Genomic DNA, 14,455 nt, shown 5'->3' with positions numbered 1-14,455 from the left:
ATCGCCTCAACAAACAGTTCCCGCAGCATCGTCGTGGAGTCTGATGCTTCCCGTGTCAGCCATTTGTCATCATGCACAGAGTTATGAACCCCACTGGTTCGTTTGAAAGTGTTCCAAACCCCCCCCTCGCCCGCAACCCCCGCGTTTGAATGCTGCGGGGAAAACAACAGGGTGGGTACTCTGCGCTCAAAGCCGGTTGCATGCAAAGGAGTCGGAGGGGTTGGTCCGTCCAGTGCCAACGCTGACCCCCCCCCCCCCCCCCCGAGAAGCAGACACAGATGAGAGGAGGACGGGGCAGCGAGGACCAGCAGGCCGAGGGTATCCTGCGACTGGCAAACAACCTGAAAGCAATTTCTTTTCTTTCCCCGGACATTTAGCATCGAATCCGTGTTAGTCATTCACATAAAAGGCTCTCCAAAAAGAAAGGGAAGAGCGAAGAGAAGAAACAGCAGCTTGGCTTGATTCGTGTGGATGAGTGTGTGCACGCGTGATCTGGACTCTGAGGAGCCAGGTACCTCCGAATCAAAAGGAAAGTGGCAGATCCAGGAAACACGAGGAAATAAGCAAACGGACAAATCTTTGGATTCGCCTGAGTGCTGTGACTGATGGGCTTGTACTCTACACACATATTAACCCCCAGCTCCAGCCCCCTTTGTGCGAGAGGATGATGTCATGCCTTCTGAAAACATGTGGGGGGGGCGGCGTCGAGGGGGTTTAGGGGGGGGGGGGGATTCCTTTGGTCCTTTCAAGTTTGCAGGAGGAGCCTTGGGCCACGGCAGGGTAGACAGTTCGAGGGCAGGAGGCTCAACGCTGCCACCCCTCCCTCCATCCCACCCCGGCCCAGCCAGCAGTCACATTAGGCACGCTCCGGCCACGCCATCAAAGGCCCGGCTCACAGCAAACACACACACACGCACACACACACACGCACACACACTCTTGCATGTGCACACACCAAAGCATGCATGCACACAGGCCGCATGTACAAACCCACAGATGCTCACTCTGACGAAAAGTCAAACGAGCATGTTCACACTCACATGAAACACACGCGTGCCTAAAAATAACGACACACGCACATGCACGCACACAGGGGACATACACAGAGCCACACATACACACATACACACACACACATACCGACAGAAACACGCACACACTTCAATCATGCCCCCCACCCTCCATTCCCTCCGCCCGCCGCCCCCCCCGGCTGTGTTATTGTTTTGAAAATATGATTGCGGTGACGGATGAGGGGTGGGGTGGAGGAGAGGGCTCTGGCAGGGGCGAGTGGCAGGGCCCCCCGTCCATTGTCCCCGACCAGTGTGAGTTTGTGTCCATAGCTATAGAAACTGGGGCCACACTGGGAAGGCATGCTTTCATCTCCGCCCCAGGCTCACCGCTGGCAATAAGGGGTCAAATAAATCCCCCTGGATGCGGTGAGGGGGTGGCGGTGGGGGAGTGGAGGAGGTTTGCAGGCACACGAGGGCACACACATACACACACATACACACACACACACACACACACACACACACACTGAACATGTTTGCCTGAGTTATCTCATGTTTTAAATGGACGGATAGATCTTCAGACCGGAGTTTCAGACACGCTTGTGTGTGTAATTTTCCTCGGTGAGATTTGTGTTGTTTTTTTGCGCTGCAATGTGCGTTTTATATCTTGGACTCATTTAACTAAAGGGACAAGCATAACAAATCTGCGCAGGCTATAAAACTTCCACTTCAGCCTCGATTAGCTCTTTAACTGCCCCCACAACTCTGATTCGATTAAACTGAAAAACACGAAGAAGGTCAACATTTGAACGCCCTGTCCACGCTAAAGCGGATATATGGGGCGAACAAAGTTTACCTCTGCGTTTGATCCTTTCATCCTCCTTCAGCCACTAAAACAGAGATTTTTTACCAAGCTCAGCTTTTCCAAAATCGTAAATGTTTGGTAAACGAGGACGTCACCGAACTGCTCAACTCCTCTGGTATTTGGACGGATCGTTGATGTAGACGACAGATATTCTAGCGTAGATGAGGTCTTAGATGTTTTGTAATGTTTCCTCTACAATTTGTGGTTGAAAGTTTTTTTGATCTGACATCCATATGATTAAAATCCCTCCCTATGAAATGTCACCTGGTGAAGTATCAGTACTTTCATCTAACTTCTGTATATATAACGCCTCAGTATCCACAGTCCATGGTAAACGCGCCCCGAGCACGCAGCACATGTAACACAGGATCACGATGTTGATCATCCGGATTCACGATGTCTTGAGACATTCCAGGCTCGGCTGATTGAACACACACACTTAAACCCACACACTGCATACACAAACAGAGACATGTAAAATTGTACAGACACGCTCTCTGACACACACGCTTCCAACGCTGCGAGGCAACACGCTCGCACGTGCAAATAAACCAGCGCTCGCTCGAGATACGCAGGAAACAGAGCATGACTGGGAGACGCTCGCTCGGAGGATCGTGTTGACTTATCGTGACAGGACGGTTTGATGAACTTCTAATCCTCCTCCTCCATTCTTCTTCTGTGGTCTTATATCACACATGTCAATCTCTGCCTCATCGTCGAGGCCATGAGCACTGGCCTGCTGAGGACCAAACCCCTCAGATTAATGCCAGACTCAATCATTGGGATGCTGTCTGTGTGTGTGTGTGTGTGTGTGTGTGTGTGTGTGTGTGTGTGTATGTGTGTGTGTGTGTACAGCCCAGCATGAAGATGTAAAGAGCTGGATGTTTGCATCAACTCACCAAATATTCGAGGAAACCGAAGTAAACAGTGAGCGGAGCCGACGGGAAATCACAGGTTTCTCCCACTGTCTCACACATGTACACAAATTGTTGTTATGTTGTATATGTTGAACTTTTTTAAAACTAATATCAGGATCCATATTCCCAAAAGGATTTAGGAAGCAACTACTCTACCATTAAATTCAGCCTGACGCAGACTGTTGTTGCATCATCTTCCGACAAACGCAGGGATTTGTTTGTGTAATTACTGATATATGTGCCCAGGGGAGACTTCACCGGACCTGGTACACACACGGGCCGAGAGCGACGGGCCGTCCTGTTAGCACCTGTGTGCGAGCGGTGCACTGTGGCGTCTGGTGGAGCCGGAGCCAGTCAGAAAGTCACCAGGCCTGAGAAGAGGAGAGGAGAGAGGGAAGGTCAGCACCACCGCATGCCACAGACAGACTGACGATACTTCTACTGGGCTCCACGCCGGGGACCTGGCTGTAATTACACCACGCACGCACACACACACACACACACACACACACACACACACACTCATGCCTGCACAGTTACTAGACAGACTGAGAAAGGTGCCCGGCTCCTGAAGTCTGTCTCTCTCTGTTTCTGTCCGTCCGTCTCATTACACTTTTATATCCGTCACTACATCTTCAATCACACACCTGACCAGCTTCAGAACAACATGTACAGTTAAAGACGCAGAGACCCTAGCTACGTTGACTGCACTTCAAGTATGTATAACATGTATATACATATATGTATAAACACGAATTACCAAAGTATATTGTCACATTTAACAGTTTTGCACAAACATGGATATGAAAGCTCTAACTTTTGGAAAGGATTTCCACTGGTTTTTGGAAGCTGGCTGCTGATTGGCTCCAGGTCGGTCCAACACTGTAGCCTGATGAGAGCGCAGCTATTGGACAATTCTGCAAAACCCCATTTTAAGTTAATGACAATGTCCCTCGTGATTTAAGGTTAGCCAAACATTATGGCTATTGAAAATGGTAAGGTATTGAAAAGTTCCGGCAAAACACTTGGTTAAGTTTGGAGATTGATCTTGTCTCCGGGAAAATTAAAAGACAAATGTTGTTCAAAATGTCTGTGATGAGCCATGAACTGTGATATGTGGCTTCATTCCATTAAGCCGAACCTTGTATTGGACTGGCACTGCTCACAATTAATGAGAAATCCCTAATTTCCATTTCATCCATTATGTCAGATTGGGTTGAGCTCATGGTCAAATTACTACAAGTGATAGTCATGTTCCTCTTCACCAAACATGAGCTGCGTTCTGACATTGCACTGAACTCCGGATATTCTCCTGAAATGATCACAAGGAGCTGAACGTCAGAACCCGAGTCTTGTTTTTCCTGCCGGCCTCCTTGTAAAAACTCTGAAGAATGTCAGCGTAAACCCATGTGAGAATAGAGCAGGATGATGTCTGGAGGATTCACCGCGAACGAGTGGGCGTGAGACACAAAGCTGCAGTAAAACGAAAGGAATACAAATGTCTCCGGATGAAAAAATAGGTGTCAAACTCCAAAAAGACGCCAAAGAAGACGTCAACTTGGAAAGACGAAGGCCTCCACTTACATTTTGGCCACAAATTGAAAATCGATGGTCGGATTCAGGGAGCTCTTACACAAACACGGGGTTCTCGATTCTCTTTGTGAATGGACACTTGTAGTCTGGGCTCTCGGCCGGCCAAATCCAAGGTTAAATAAGGTCAACAAGGTTATTGGCACAAACCACAATTGTGATCCTGTTTAGCTCTCAGACTGACACCAGCACAGATCTCTGGTATCAATAGCTCCTTGTTGATCTATTTGGCCAGGCGGTTTCCCGTCTCTCTCTCACGCACACACACATACACACACACACACACACACACACACTCTCTCTCTCTCCATGGGCCCTCTGACTTGTGAAAGTTATTGGAGTGTAAATGCCTTTAACAGCCTCTGTCTGCTGCTCTGTGTAGGGTGACTGCTTTCTGTTGTCTGCCTCCTGTTTCATACTTATCTGTGTCAGGAGCTCATAAGGTTTCGGGAAACAATGTGTCGGGCTGTGGGAACTCATTTAAAAAAAAAAAAGGAATAATTTAATCTCTCTTAATACTCTCACAGAAATACCTTTCTACACACATTTTCCCCATGTCAAAGTTTTAGCACCATAATCTGTAAATAAAGACGAGATTCGACATAAATTTAATACTGTATTTAAAGTTCATGTGCAGTGGAGCCCTGTCGGTCATTTGAATTGTTCCGTCTGTAGCTGCTCTCGAGCTCACATTTATTTCGGTCGGCAGTCAATTAAGAAGAGATTCTTATTTACAATGACAGGTGGGTGGGAAAGGGTGTTCCCCGCTCCCACTGAGGTCCCAGTTAAAAAACCACCTTAATCCTTGATTGAGACATGAGACGTTCGAGCCTGAGGTTTGAGGGAGCTTTATTGTTCTGCCGCACTTCGACCGCAGCACCGCATTAATTCCTCATGACTTTGTCATGTCATTACTCTCTCTCAGTTTTCACATGTGCCCAGGGACACCCCCGAGGCCCAGTTCCATTTCCCTGCGGTGACAGAGAAAGGCAGACGCTCCTGTTTACTCATGGCTCCAGGGGCTTGTGGCTCCCGATTAGTAAACCAGTGTGAGTCAACATCTGGTACATCCCTTGGACAAACTATCTCCCTCAGCGCACACTCAGCCTGTTGTCAGACCCCCGTCCCCCTTCTCTGTCCGTTTCCCAAGCAGGCAGGCACCCCCCGGGCGGCAGTGCGCGCTTGCACATTGGCGAGACATTTCCCAAAGCCTTCCCAGTCCTCCTGGCATCTCAACAGGCTGTCACCTTCTTACCCTCCTGCGTGTTCCACAAACATACCAGAGGGCCAAAGGGCAGCGGGGGCCAACGCTGCCCGTTTGTCGACATGCTTGATTGGGGCTTGGGGGGTGGGGGGGTGGGGGGGGGTGGGGGGGCAGGCCTCGTTCAGGTCGCCACGCCGGTGCGGCCCTCCGTGCCTGTGCGACCTGCGGTGATTATATGACTCGCATTCCATCCAGGATGCAGGAGTTTTTAAATGCAGTTAAACACGCTGCCAGGTTTAAACAGGGCGACCTCAATCTGAATCCTGTCACGGGCCGGAGGAGACACCATCGTAGAATTCCCCTCTCTTTGTTTTTGTTACGCAGTGCCAGTCTATGAAAGTATCTTGGCTCTAGACTCAACAGAACACACATGCTGAGGAGAGTGTCGGGCGAGGGAACATCTGTTGTGGTCAGTGGCTGCGGGCGAAACCGTTTCATTTCGACAAGATGGCCTGTGGCAACACAATGGCTTCGTGGCTGGGAGGATGACCGAGGTGCCAGGGCTGTGGTCAGGGTTTACCTAAGCTGGACGGAGCTTCTGAAAGACATGTGGTCAAAGTTTTACATCAAATTATTCTTTCAGAAAGTCCTGATGGCATCGTCTTGACACAGCATTTCAGGTGGAACCGCTAGGTTCTCTTGCGGATTATTCTTGGTCTGAAGTCTTTATTCCATTGTGGCTACTTTTCCATTTGTCATCTTTTTGTAAACCAAGAGCACACAAACTTATCTCATAACAACAAGCGCACAGAGCTTGATGCCAACGATGATTTCACTGATTAGAAGGTTGATTAAAACGACAGATTGGAAACTAGAGGATTCTTATGCAGCGAAAACAGATGACTTAACTCTCCAAATAAACTGTGATTTACTGTGTGTTCCACTATCACGGCTCTAATGTCTCAGCCATGGCGTCCGTTCAAACGTCTTAAACTGTCCAGAGGAATGCAGAGCGCTGGTCCGCCTGGCTGTCTGAAGACGTTTGTGTGTTCGCATTTTAGTATGTACAGCAAAGGCCTTTAGGTCTTAACGTGGCTGGCATCCTTTCTTCTTTTCCATTTTCTTTCTCTATCTCTCTCTCTCTCTCTCTCTCTCTCTCTCCCTCTCTCTCTCTCTGTGCATCTTGCTCTCTCTGCCTCTCTTGGCTGATGTGCCACCGTGGAGAAGGCAACAGTGACCCTATTGTGAACGGTGGGAACTGGGCAGCGGGCCAATGATGTCATCCTGCCATAGGGAAGACCAGGGGGAACGCCCTCCTGGCGTTCGGAATGCACTATTTTTTCCTGTTGTTTTCCGGAAGGCGGTGATCAATTTAATTCCACCCGCATCGCTCCCCGCTGGGGGGAGGGGGGCTTGAGGAGGAGGAGGAGGATATGCAGAGAATGGACTGAGGATGGGGCACTTGCTGGCTCTATCAAAAAAAAAAAAATAGGGGGGCAACAAATAAACGACTGGAGAGGAAAAGAGGTAGAGCATGGGGATGGTCCGAGCTGTTGGGATCCTTTTTTTATTGAACAATGCAAAGAAGTGAAGACGGGAAATTGTCCTGGATGGGGTCACACCGACCTCCCAATTAAAAGTAGCCGGGCGTCATTACAGGAGAATAGTCGTGATTCATGGAGAGAGAAAGGGAACGGCTTACGGGAACTGACGATCCTTAACTGCAAGTAACCCCACCGGCCCAAATCACTGGTTCAAAGTGCAGGCACATGTTTGCACTCTTCACTCCGACCAAATGTAACCACAGTGCTCTGACCTCTCAGGACGAGCCGTGGTTATGTTAATGATTCTTTCACTTTACATCTAGTGCCTAAAACACCTAGAGACACACTACTACTAATCTGTTTGAAAAATGAAACAATCACCGTCCACGTGGGCGTTTTGGCTCCGCAACAGTTTTAATTCCCGTCCATACTTGCTTTAATGTCATTATCCTTGTTGCGTTCTACACTGGAAGCCGAGGCTAATGCTGGTTGTTTTTCTTCGAGAATGGGGTCATGTGATCGGAGCTGGACATATCAGCGAAGGATACTTTGCATCATAAAGGAAAGGAACCAATCAGCAAGCAGATGTGAGTGTCTGCGTCGTTGTTGCAACACCTTTCCCTTTCTGCTCGACCCCGAAACTGAGGGCATGGTCACTTATATACACGGTTGCCAGGCGAATTTCCTGGATCAAAATTCCGTAAAAAGTTTTGAACTCCACGTAAAGTCACTCTGAGATTTGCCTCGCCACAGGAAGTAGGCCCTATAATGCAGCCTAGCAGTTTTTCAAACTAAAACACGTCCAGCAGTAGTACACTCTAAAAGTAATGTAGTGTAGACGCCAGGTTTGTATCGTAGAGTAAATACATCTTCAATTGAAAACATACTATGGATGTAGCTTTAGTTGACCAGTAGAATGCTTTGAGGCAAATAACAGTGCTTCTACTCCAGCTCGACTATGTGGGATCTTCTTAAGAGTCAAATCCAAGTATTGTGCGACTCCAGGAATGACTGATTGAACACAAACAAAACCTAAAAGCAACATTTATATTCTCCGTGTGTGTGTTTGCCACGGCGAGGTTTTCCTGGCCTCGCTTGAATTCATCAGCCCTCGCGGTTCAAAGTGGGCCCCCGCCATCACATCATAAAGCCGCTGACCCGTCTCCGATATGATCACCATTAATCACAGCCTGTGTGCGAGCACCGAGCGGCGTTTTCTCCAAAGCTGCAACAGAAACAAAGGATGCAGTGCCATACTCCGATTGACTTCAGATTGCACATCAGCCTGATGTGCCATTCTTTCAATAACAAGGACAAGCTATACACTTAGTGCCATTTTCTTTTCTTCCCCTTGTCATCGGGGGGGGAATATGGCTTTGATGCTGTTTACTGGGTATTTTGCAAAAATAGCTTTATGATGAATTTAAGGGGAGTGGAAAAAAAAATGTAGAGGGGGGCTTCAAAAGTAGTGTTAACGGGAGACAGATTTTTGACATGCCTCCCGAGCCATCTGCTTTGGGTTAAGGCTCGGAGACAGAGTCGAATATGGGGGAGAGAGGAGAGGGGAGTTTGACTGGAGAAGATGGCAATGGCAGCAGGGAATAGAGGGAATGTGATATTGACAGGCAATGGTGGAGGGCTGTTTATGTGTTTTGCAAACCTTTCTATTCTGAATAGTTGTGGCACAACGTGTGCGAGTGTGTATTTGGGTTTGTTTTTGTGTGTGTGTGTGCGTGTGTGTGGAAAGAGAAGAGGTTTGTATCTTACCAGTCCAGAGATATAGTAAACCTGTCTTTTTCGTGGAGCTATTACAACAAAAATATTCTTATTGTATTTTGCAAACGAAACAAACACGCTATTGTTCCAAACTTGGAAAAAGTTTTTGGTTTGAAATACAAACAAATGTGTGCGCAAGTTTTGACGATTCCAAAAAACCTGTTAAGGCTCCAGTTGGTTCTGAACTCTGTCGTCTTGCCAAAGCTCAGACAGAGAGTGTCACACCACAACACAAAACTAATTAGCAGACGTGCTCCAGACATATCTGTTTGATTCGAATGGGAGGAAGGCTCTGGGATTTCAGAGTTGCACGCTGCCACTCCGGGCTGTTTCCACACGGCCGCAGCACCTTGCCAAATTCCTCATCCGTCCTTATCTCCTGACGTTAGCTCATTTAATGGTGCGAGAAAGCGATGTGAAATGCAGAAAACAATGTGGAATTTGTTGTCCCGGCTCTGCTCTGTCTAGGCCCTTGAGTCTCTCCTGTTTACTCCCCTCTGTCCTCTCGCAGCTGTCCGTCTCCATCCACCCCCCTGAGCCATTCTACCAGTCCCCAGTGGGCACAGTCAGCCAGTCTGGCCAGGCCTGCCCCTTGCTGTGCCCCTGCACTGGATAAGCTCCTACCTGGACCTTGGGTAGAGGCCTTTGTGTAGAGCCGCGGGGGTGATGGTGTGTGTGTGTGTGTGTGTATGTTTGTGTATGTGTTACGTGTGGATGTGTATGTGTGCTAAGCATTCACGGCAGAAAGGGAGAAGGGGGTCCTATCTGTGCCTAAGGGCTGCCCCCCAACGCACCCTCACCATGCGCCCTATTCAGACCTAAGGAAGCGTGAACAATCACTGCAAAACCAAAGAGCTAAGTCCCCTTGTTATACAAGCCCAGTTTTCAGCACCAGCCCCACCTCTCTCCTCCATGGTGCATCCCACCCCCCACCCCCAGCACCCCTGCCCCACTCGTCAGAGGTTGACGAGCTTCGTTAAAGCGAGCCGGGTTCCTTTTATGGCTTTATTTAATTAGCCATTCCACAGCAAACTGCCATCCGGCACCACCACCACCGTCGCCGCTGCCCACCCCCGCCCCCAATCCTCTCCTCTTTGCTGAAACCACCACCATCCTCATCACCGCCACCGCCATCCCTCCCCACTGTGCTCACCGGTCCCCTCCTCTCTCCTCTCCTTGTTTTTATCTCAGGTAATTAGCGAAGGGATGGGGGTAGACTCGTTGCCGGGTTGCTCGGCAGTATTAGTGCCTGAGACCAGGACTAAGAGGAAGGGAAGTGTCTCTCCCTGCATGGGGTTTTCTCTCTCACTCCCACCACCCTTAAGACCCGTGGAGGAAGACAATGGACAGGGCCAATTCTACAGTAGCCAGCTCAGCCTTACTGTCCCCGCTGCCCACTGAGCGCCGTCTGCACGGGGACCCTAATCATTAACCAGATTATGACTTTTCTCATCTGCATGCATGTTGGAGGTCAGCAGGACTCTACCCACAGGATGCAGGAGGCTGCCGGCAGCTCTTTGCATGTGGTTTGTGCTTTTAAGCTTGGTTAATGAAGTCTCTTAATCATGGCAGACACTGCAATTAGAGCACCATCCTCCAAACTGGAGAATTTATGTTGTATGTAAGACTTATAGTGAGGATTATCAGGCTCATTACTTTAATTTTTGTAAAAATGGCTCTAACGTTACATCTTTGATCACAAAAATGCCGGTGAGCAATTTCACTTGAGCAAACCCATGAGCGCACATTCCTTCCACACGCACATGGTCCCACATGAGGGAGAGAGTGTGGCGAGGCCCCGGCTGCAGGTCCACACCGTGCTGGATCGACGCCCTCTAGTGACCACTACAAAAGAAAAGCACAATGACAAGTCTATGGATGCATTAACAGCAGCCCGCCTATCCACGGTGCGCAGAGGACGAATACAACAGTGGTGGAAACAGGAGGATATTCAGAGTGTAAACACATGTTAACCGCATGGTGTGATTGATTTGTATGACACCATCAGAAAAGTGGGTAATTTAAAAATTGTTAAATTGTCTGAATTAAATTGCTGTTTGATCAGAGTGGAAGACAAATCCACCCCCGTTTTTATTAAAATTGTAATGCGTAAAATTGATTATTTGGGCGTTATTATGATTATGAATAAATAACTTAACTTTACCTAGATCCTTTAAAAGTGACTATATGAAAAGACAAAGATGCAAAAGTAAAAGAAAAATAAAATCCAACGTGCTCTTGACTGCTACGCATGGGAAAGGTACCGCTTAGTTATCCATGGCCATTTATAGCCCCTTAATTACGCGCCTATTTAGTGACCCCTGAGTTCAACGGGCCAATTCCTGTGTGGACCCAAATCCTGATGAACAAAGGTGGAATGTGATGCCCCCTTTTCCGCAGACAAGCTTCTAAACGTTTCCCATCAATTTCATGGGAAAGTTCATGCCAAGGAAACTCTTAAAGGCTTCAGCGGAGTATTGACAGCGTATTGAACCTATTAGTGCATCACAGTCCGCTGAAGAGGATCACAGGGGGAAAGAGTTGCGCTTGTAGTGCGTGTGTGATTTGTTATTCTCCAACGTGTAGAGTATTCATGGCGTGGAGTATTACCTTCTGAGACAGGGGGAAATCTGGTGCGTTAGGACCCAGTTGATCCTCCTGATTGTGGCTGATATTTTCCACGTTGTGAGAGGAGGGGGTGGCCCGGAGGGGGGGGGGGGGGTGTCAATCATAGTGAAAGTGGCCGGGGTGGGCAGGCCCCTCTGATACTTTGTACCGTCGGAGGGGGATATTTAACTTGGGACTGAGCACCGCTCGCTACAGACACACTCACACACAGTGTGCCTAAGCAAAGAAACGCTCCAGCGCCAAGTCTCTCAGACTCCTGAAGTAGGAGCGACTCAGTAGGAGCTTCTGTAGCAGTTATCAAAGGAGGAGAAGCGCTCCCCGAGGAATTGACCGCCGATCAGACGGGAGACACAGCACCATAGCACGGACTGTCTCTTCATGCAGAGACTGGAGCTTTTCCGAGAGGATCCAGCGATGCCACAGTGAAGGGAACTTTGAACTGACAACGTGCTCGGGCTTTCTGCAGCGCGCGATTTGCTGTCAAGTCGCCTTTTTGAAAGAGAGAGACAGTTCTGAGGGGAATATCACAGCCTGAGACTTTCGTTGAAAAAAAATAAAATACTCCACTGCGATTTGGAACATCCTCTGGAAACACAAATGGCTGTTGTTTCCTAAGTTGAGATTGCATCCCACTGCTGCGCATGTTTTTGGACATTTTCTAGAGGGTGCACGCATCGACTGCTGGAATACCACAGGGGACTGGCTGCACAAGACTTTCCTCCTCAGTGCATGGACCGTGCGCTCTGGGACCTTGTCAAACCTGCGCGCGTCAGGCGTCGTTAAGAGAAGCCACGTTTATAGAAGCCGTGCGTAAAAATAACATTGGCCAAGGCAGCCCTCAGTGCCGGGCGCGTGACATTTAAAACTTGGTGAGTTACTCTTTTGTGCTCCCTCTCTCTCCCTCTCTCACTCTCCCGGGACGCTGCGGATCTATTCTGTCTCTTTAGAGAACACTTCATTCCATGCAGCTCTCGCCTCGGCCGCTGTCATCCAGTGCAGACAGTTCGCCGTGGCTTCGAGTCCCCGGGGTAACCATGACAACCGAAAGAAACCCAAAGTGAATCCAAAGGGAGCGGGGTGAGGCCGGAGAGAGCGTGACTAGAGTTTTCCCCCCCATTTGTTTTGTGCTTTTTTTTTCCTCTTCTGGTTCAGACTAAACACTTTGCGCAAAGCAGATCCAACGCTGCGCTGCAGAGTTGCACCAGCGGGCGAACTGCAAAGTTGAAGGAGCCCGAAACAGCAAAGCACTCCGCTTCCATGTCATTCAAACCCGACGTGGTCTATTAAAAGTATCGCCTTGCTTGTGACTGAACTTCTACTATTTATGAAGCCCCGGGCTCGGCATTGCAGAGATCACAGTAACCGGGAAAAGAACTGAATATCATTTACGTGAGAAGTGCCTGTGCGTAAAAGCAGCCAGGAATAATGGGCCTCTCACAAACGCTTCTCGTATACGCGCTGGTGTGCGTTCACCTTGGAGTTTCCCAGCATTACCTTCGCCTCCGTCCATCGCCTAGTGACAACCTCCCGGTGCCCGATCTGAAGGAGGACCCCGACCCGGAGTACGACCCCCGGGAGCAGGACTTGGCCGAGAGGACACTGAGGAAAAAGCTCGGCAGCAACTTCGACCCCAACTTCATGTCCATCAGCTCACCCATGCTGGTGAACCTCTCCGCGGCAGACAACCAGGTGAAGCTGCAGGGGCCCATGCCCAACGAGATTAAAAAGCTGGACCTCACAGAGACCCCTTATGGAAAGCGGGTAAAAGTGGGCAAGAAAGCCCGCAGGAAATTTCTGCAGTGGCTGTGGACCTATACGCACTGCCCAGTGGTGTACACCTGGAAGGATTTGGGCGTGAGATTCTGGCCACGTTACATCAAGGAGGGAAACTGTTTCTCTGAGCGCTCTTGCTCCTTCCCAGAGGGGATGTCCTGCAAGCCCGTGAAGTCAATCAACAAGATTTTCCTGCGGTGGTATTGTCAGGGCTTTCTAAGACAGAAATACTGTACGTGGATACAGGTGCAATACCCAATCATCTCAGAGTGCAAGTGTTCGTGCTGATTTTCTCGAAGGACGTAGCGGAGGTCGAGGGGGGAGTGGACTGGAAATACGGTTACTATTGCACTGTTAACTCTCTACAGAGATGGGCACCATAGCAAATCTATTTTTTTATATAGCATTTTAAGTGAAATACCAACATTGTACATATTTAAGAAAAATGCAGCTATTTTTTCTAATTGAACCAGGACCATATTTTATTCTCATCCCTGAAACGTTGCTTTTTGGGGGAACACGAGCACTTCATAAGGAAGAGCTTTTTTGTTGATATTTTTATGAGACATTGAAGATGGAATGCATATGCTACACTTCTCCAAGAGGTGAACTTCTTTTTTTTTTTTCAACTGAACATTGATGCTGACTGTTATTTCACTGCAATGCTGCCTAGAGTTTTTGTATAATATTAATATCAATAATAATTAAATTGTAAAAAAAAAGAAAAGTTGAGGTTAAAGATATATATAAAGGAGTGAACTCAGCTTTTTTTGGAATATATAGTATTGTAGAAATAAACAAATCTGTATGTTTTATTTATTATTTTAACGATTGTGAGTATAGAGCATAAGGAAAGAGAATAGCAGAGTATACCAGAAAAAAATATGGGAGATGTCTACTTGAATATTTTTTAAAATGACAAAAAAATAATAAAAAAGTAAAACATATCAGTGTACATGTTATGGTTACACGTTTTAGCAATAAAGTCTATCTTTTCAACATGTATTAGTCTCAAGCCAATCTGCTTACAACGAGTGTCTATATCAGGGGGCGTGTACGCTGTAAAATATATCATCTGAACACGTTGTCTAATACTAAAATATTTTCCTTGCAAGAGAAGTGTGCTGATCGCTTTCGTGTTTCTACTG

General features: G+C 48.1%; 1 protein-coding gene across 1 annotated transcript; it reads left to right on the top strand.

Moving 5' to 3' along the window:
* Positions 1-11,745: 11,745 nt before the first annotated feature.
* nog2 (noggin 2) lies at positions 11,746-14,455 on the top strand. The gene has a single exon (XM_062413718.1). It carries the CDS (start codon positions 12,960-12,962, stop codon positions 13,593-13,595), a length of 636 nt encoding a protein of 211 aa, XP_062269702.1. The 5' UTR covers positions 11,746-12,959; the 3' UTR covers positions 13,596-14,455.

This window comes from Platichthys flesus, chromosome 20 (assembly GCF_949316205.1).
Source record: "Platichthys flesus chromosome 20, fPlaFle2.1, whole genome shotgun sequence".
In the NCBI taxonomy this organism is placed as follows: Eukaryota; Metazoa; Chordata; class Actinopteri; order Pleuronectiformes; family Pleuronectidae; genus Platichthys; species Platichthys flesus.
The sequence above is the reverse complement of the archived record's forward strand: the minus strand, read 5'-3'. Positions and strand labels throughout refer to the sequence as shown.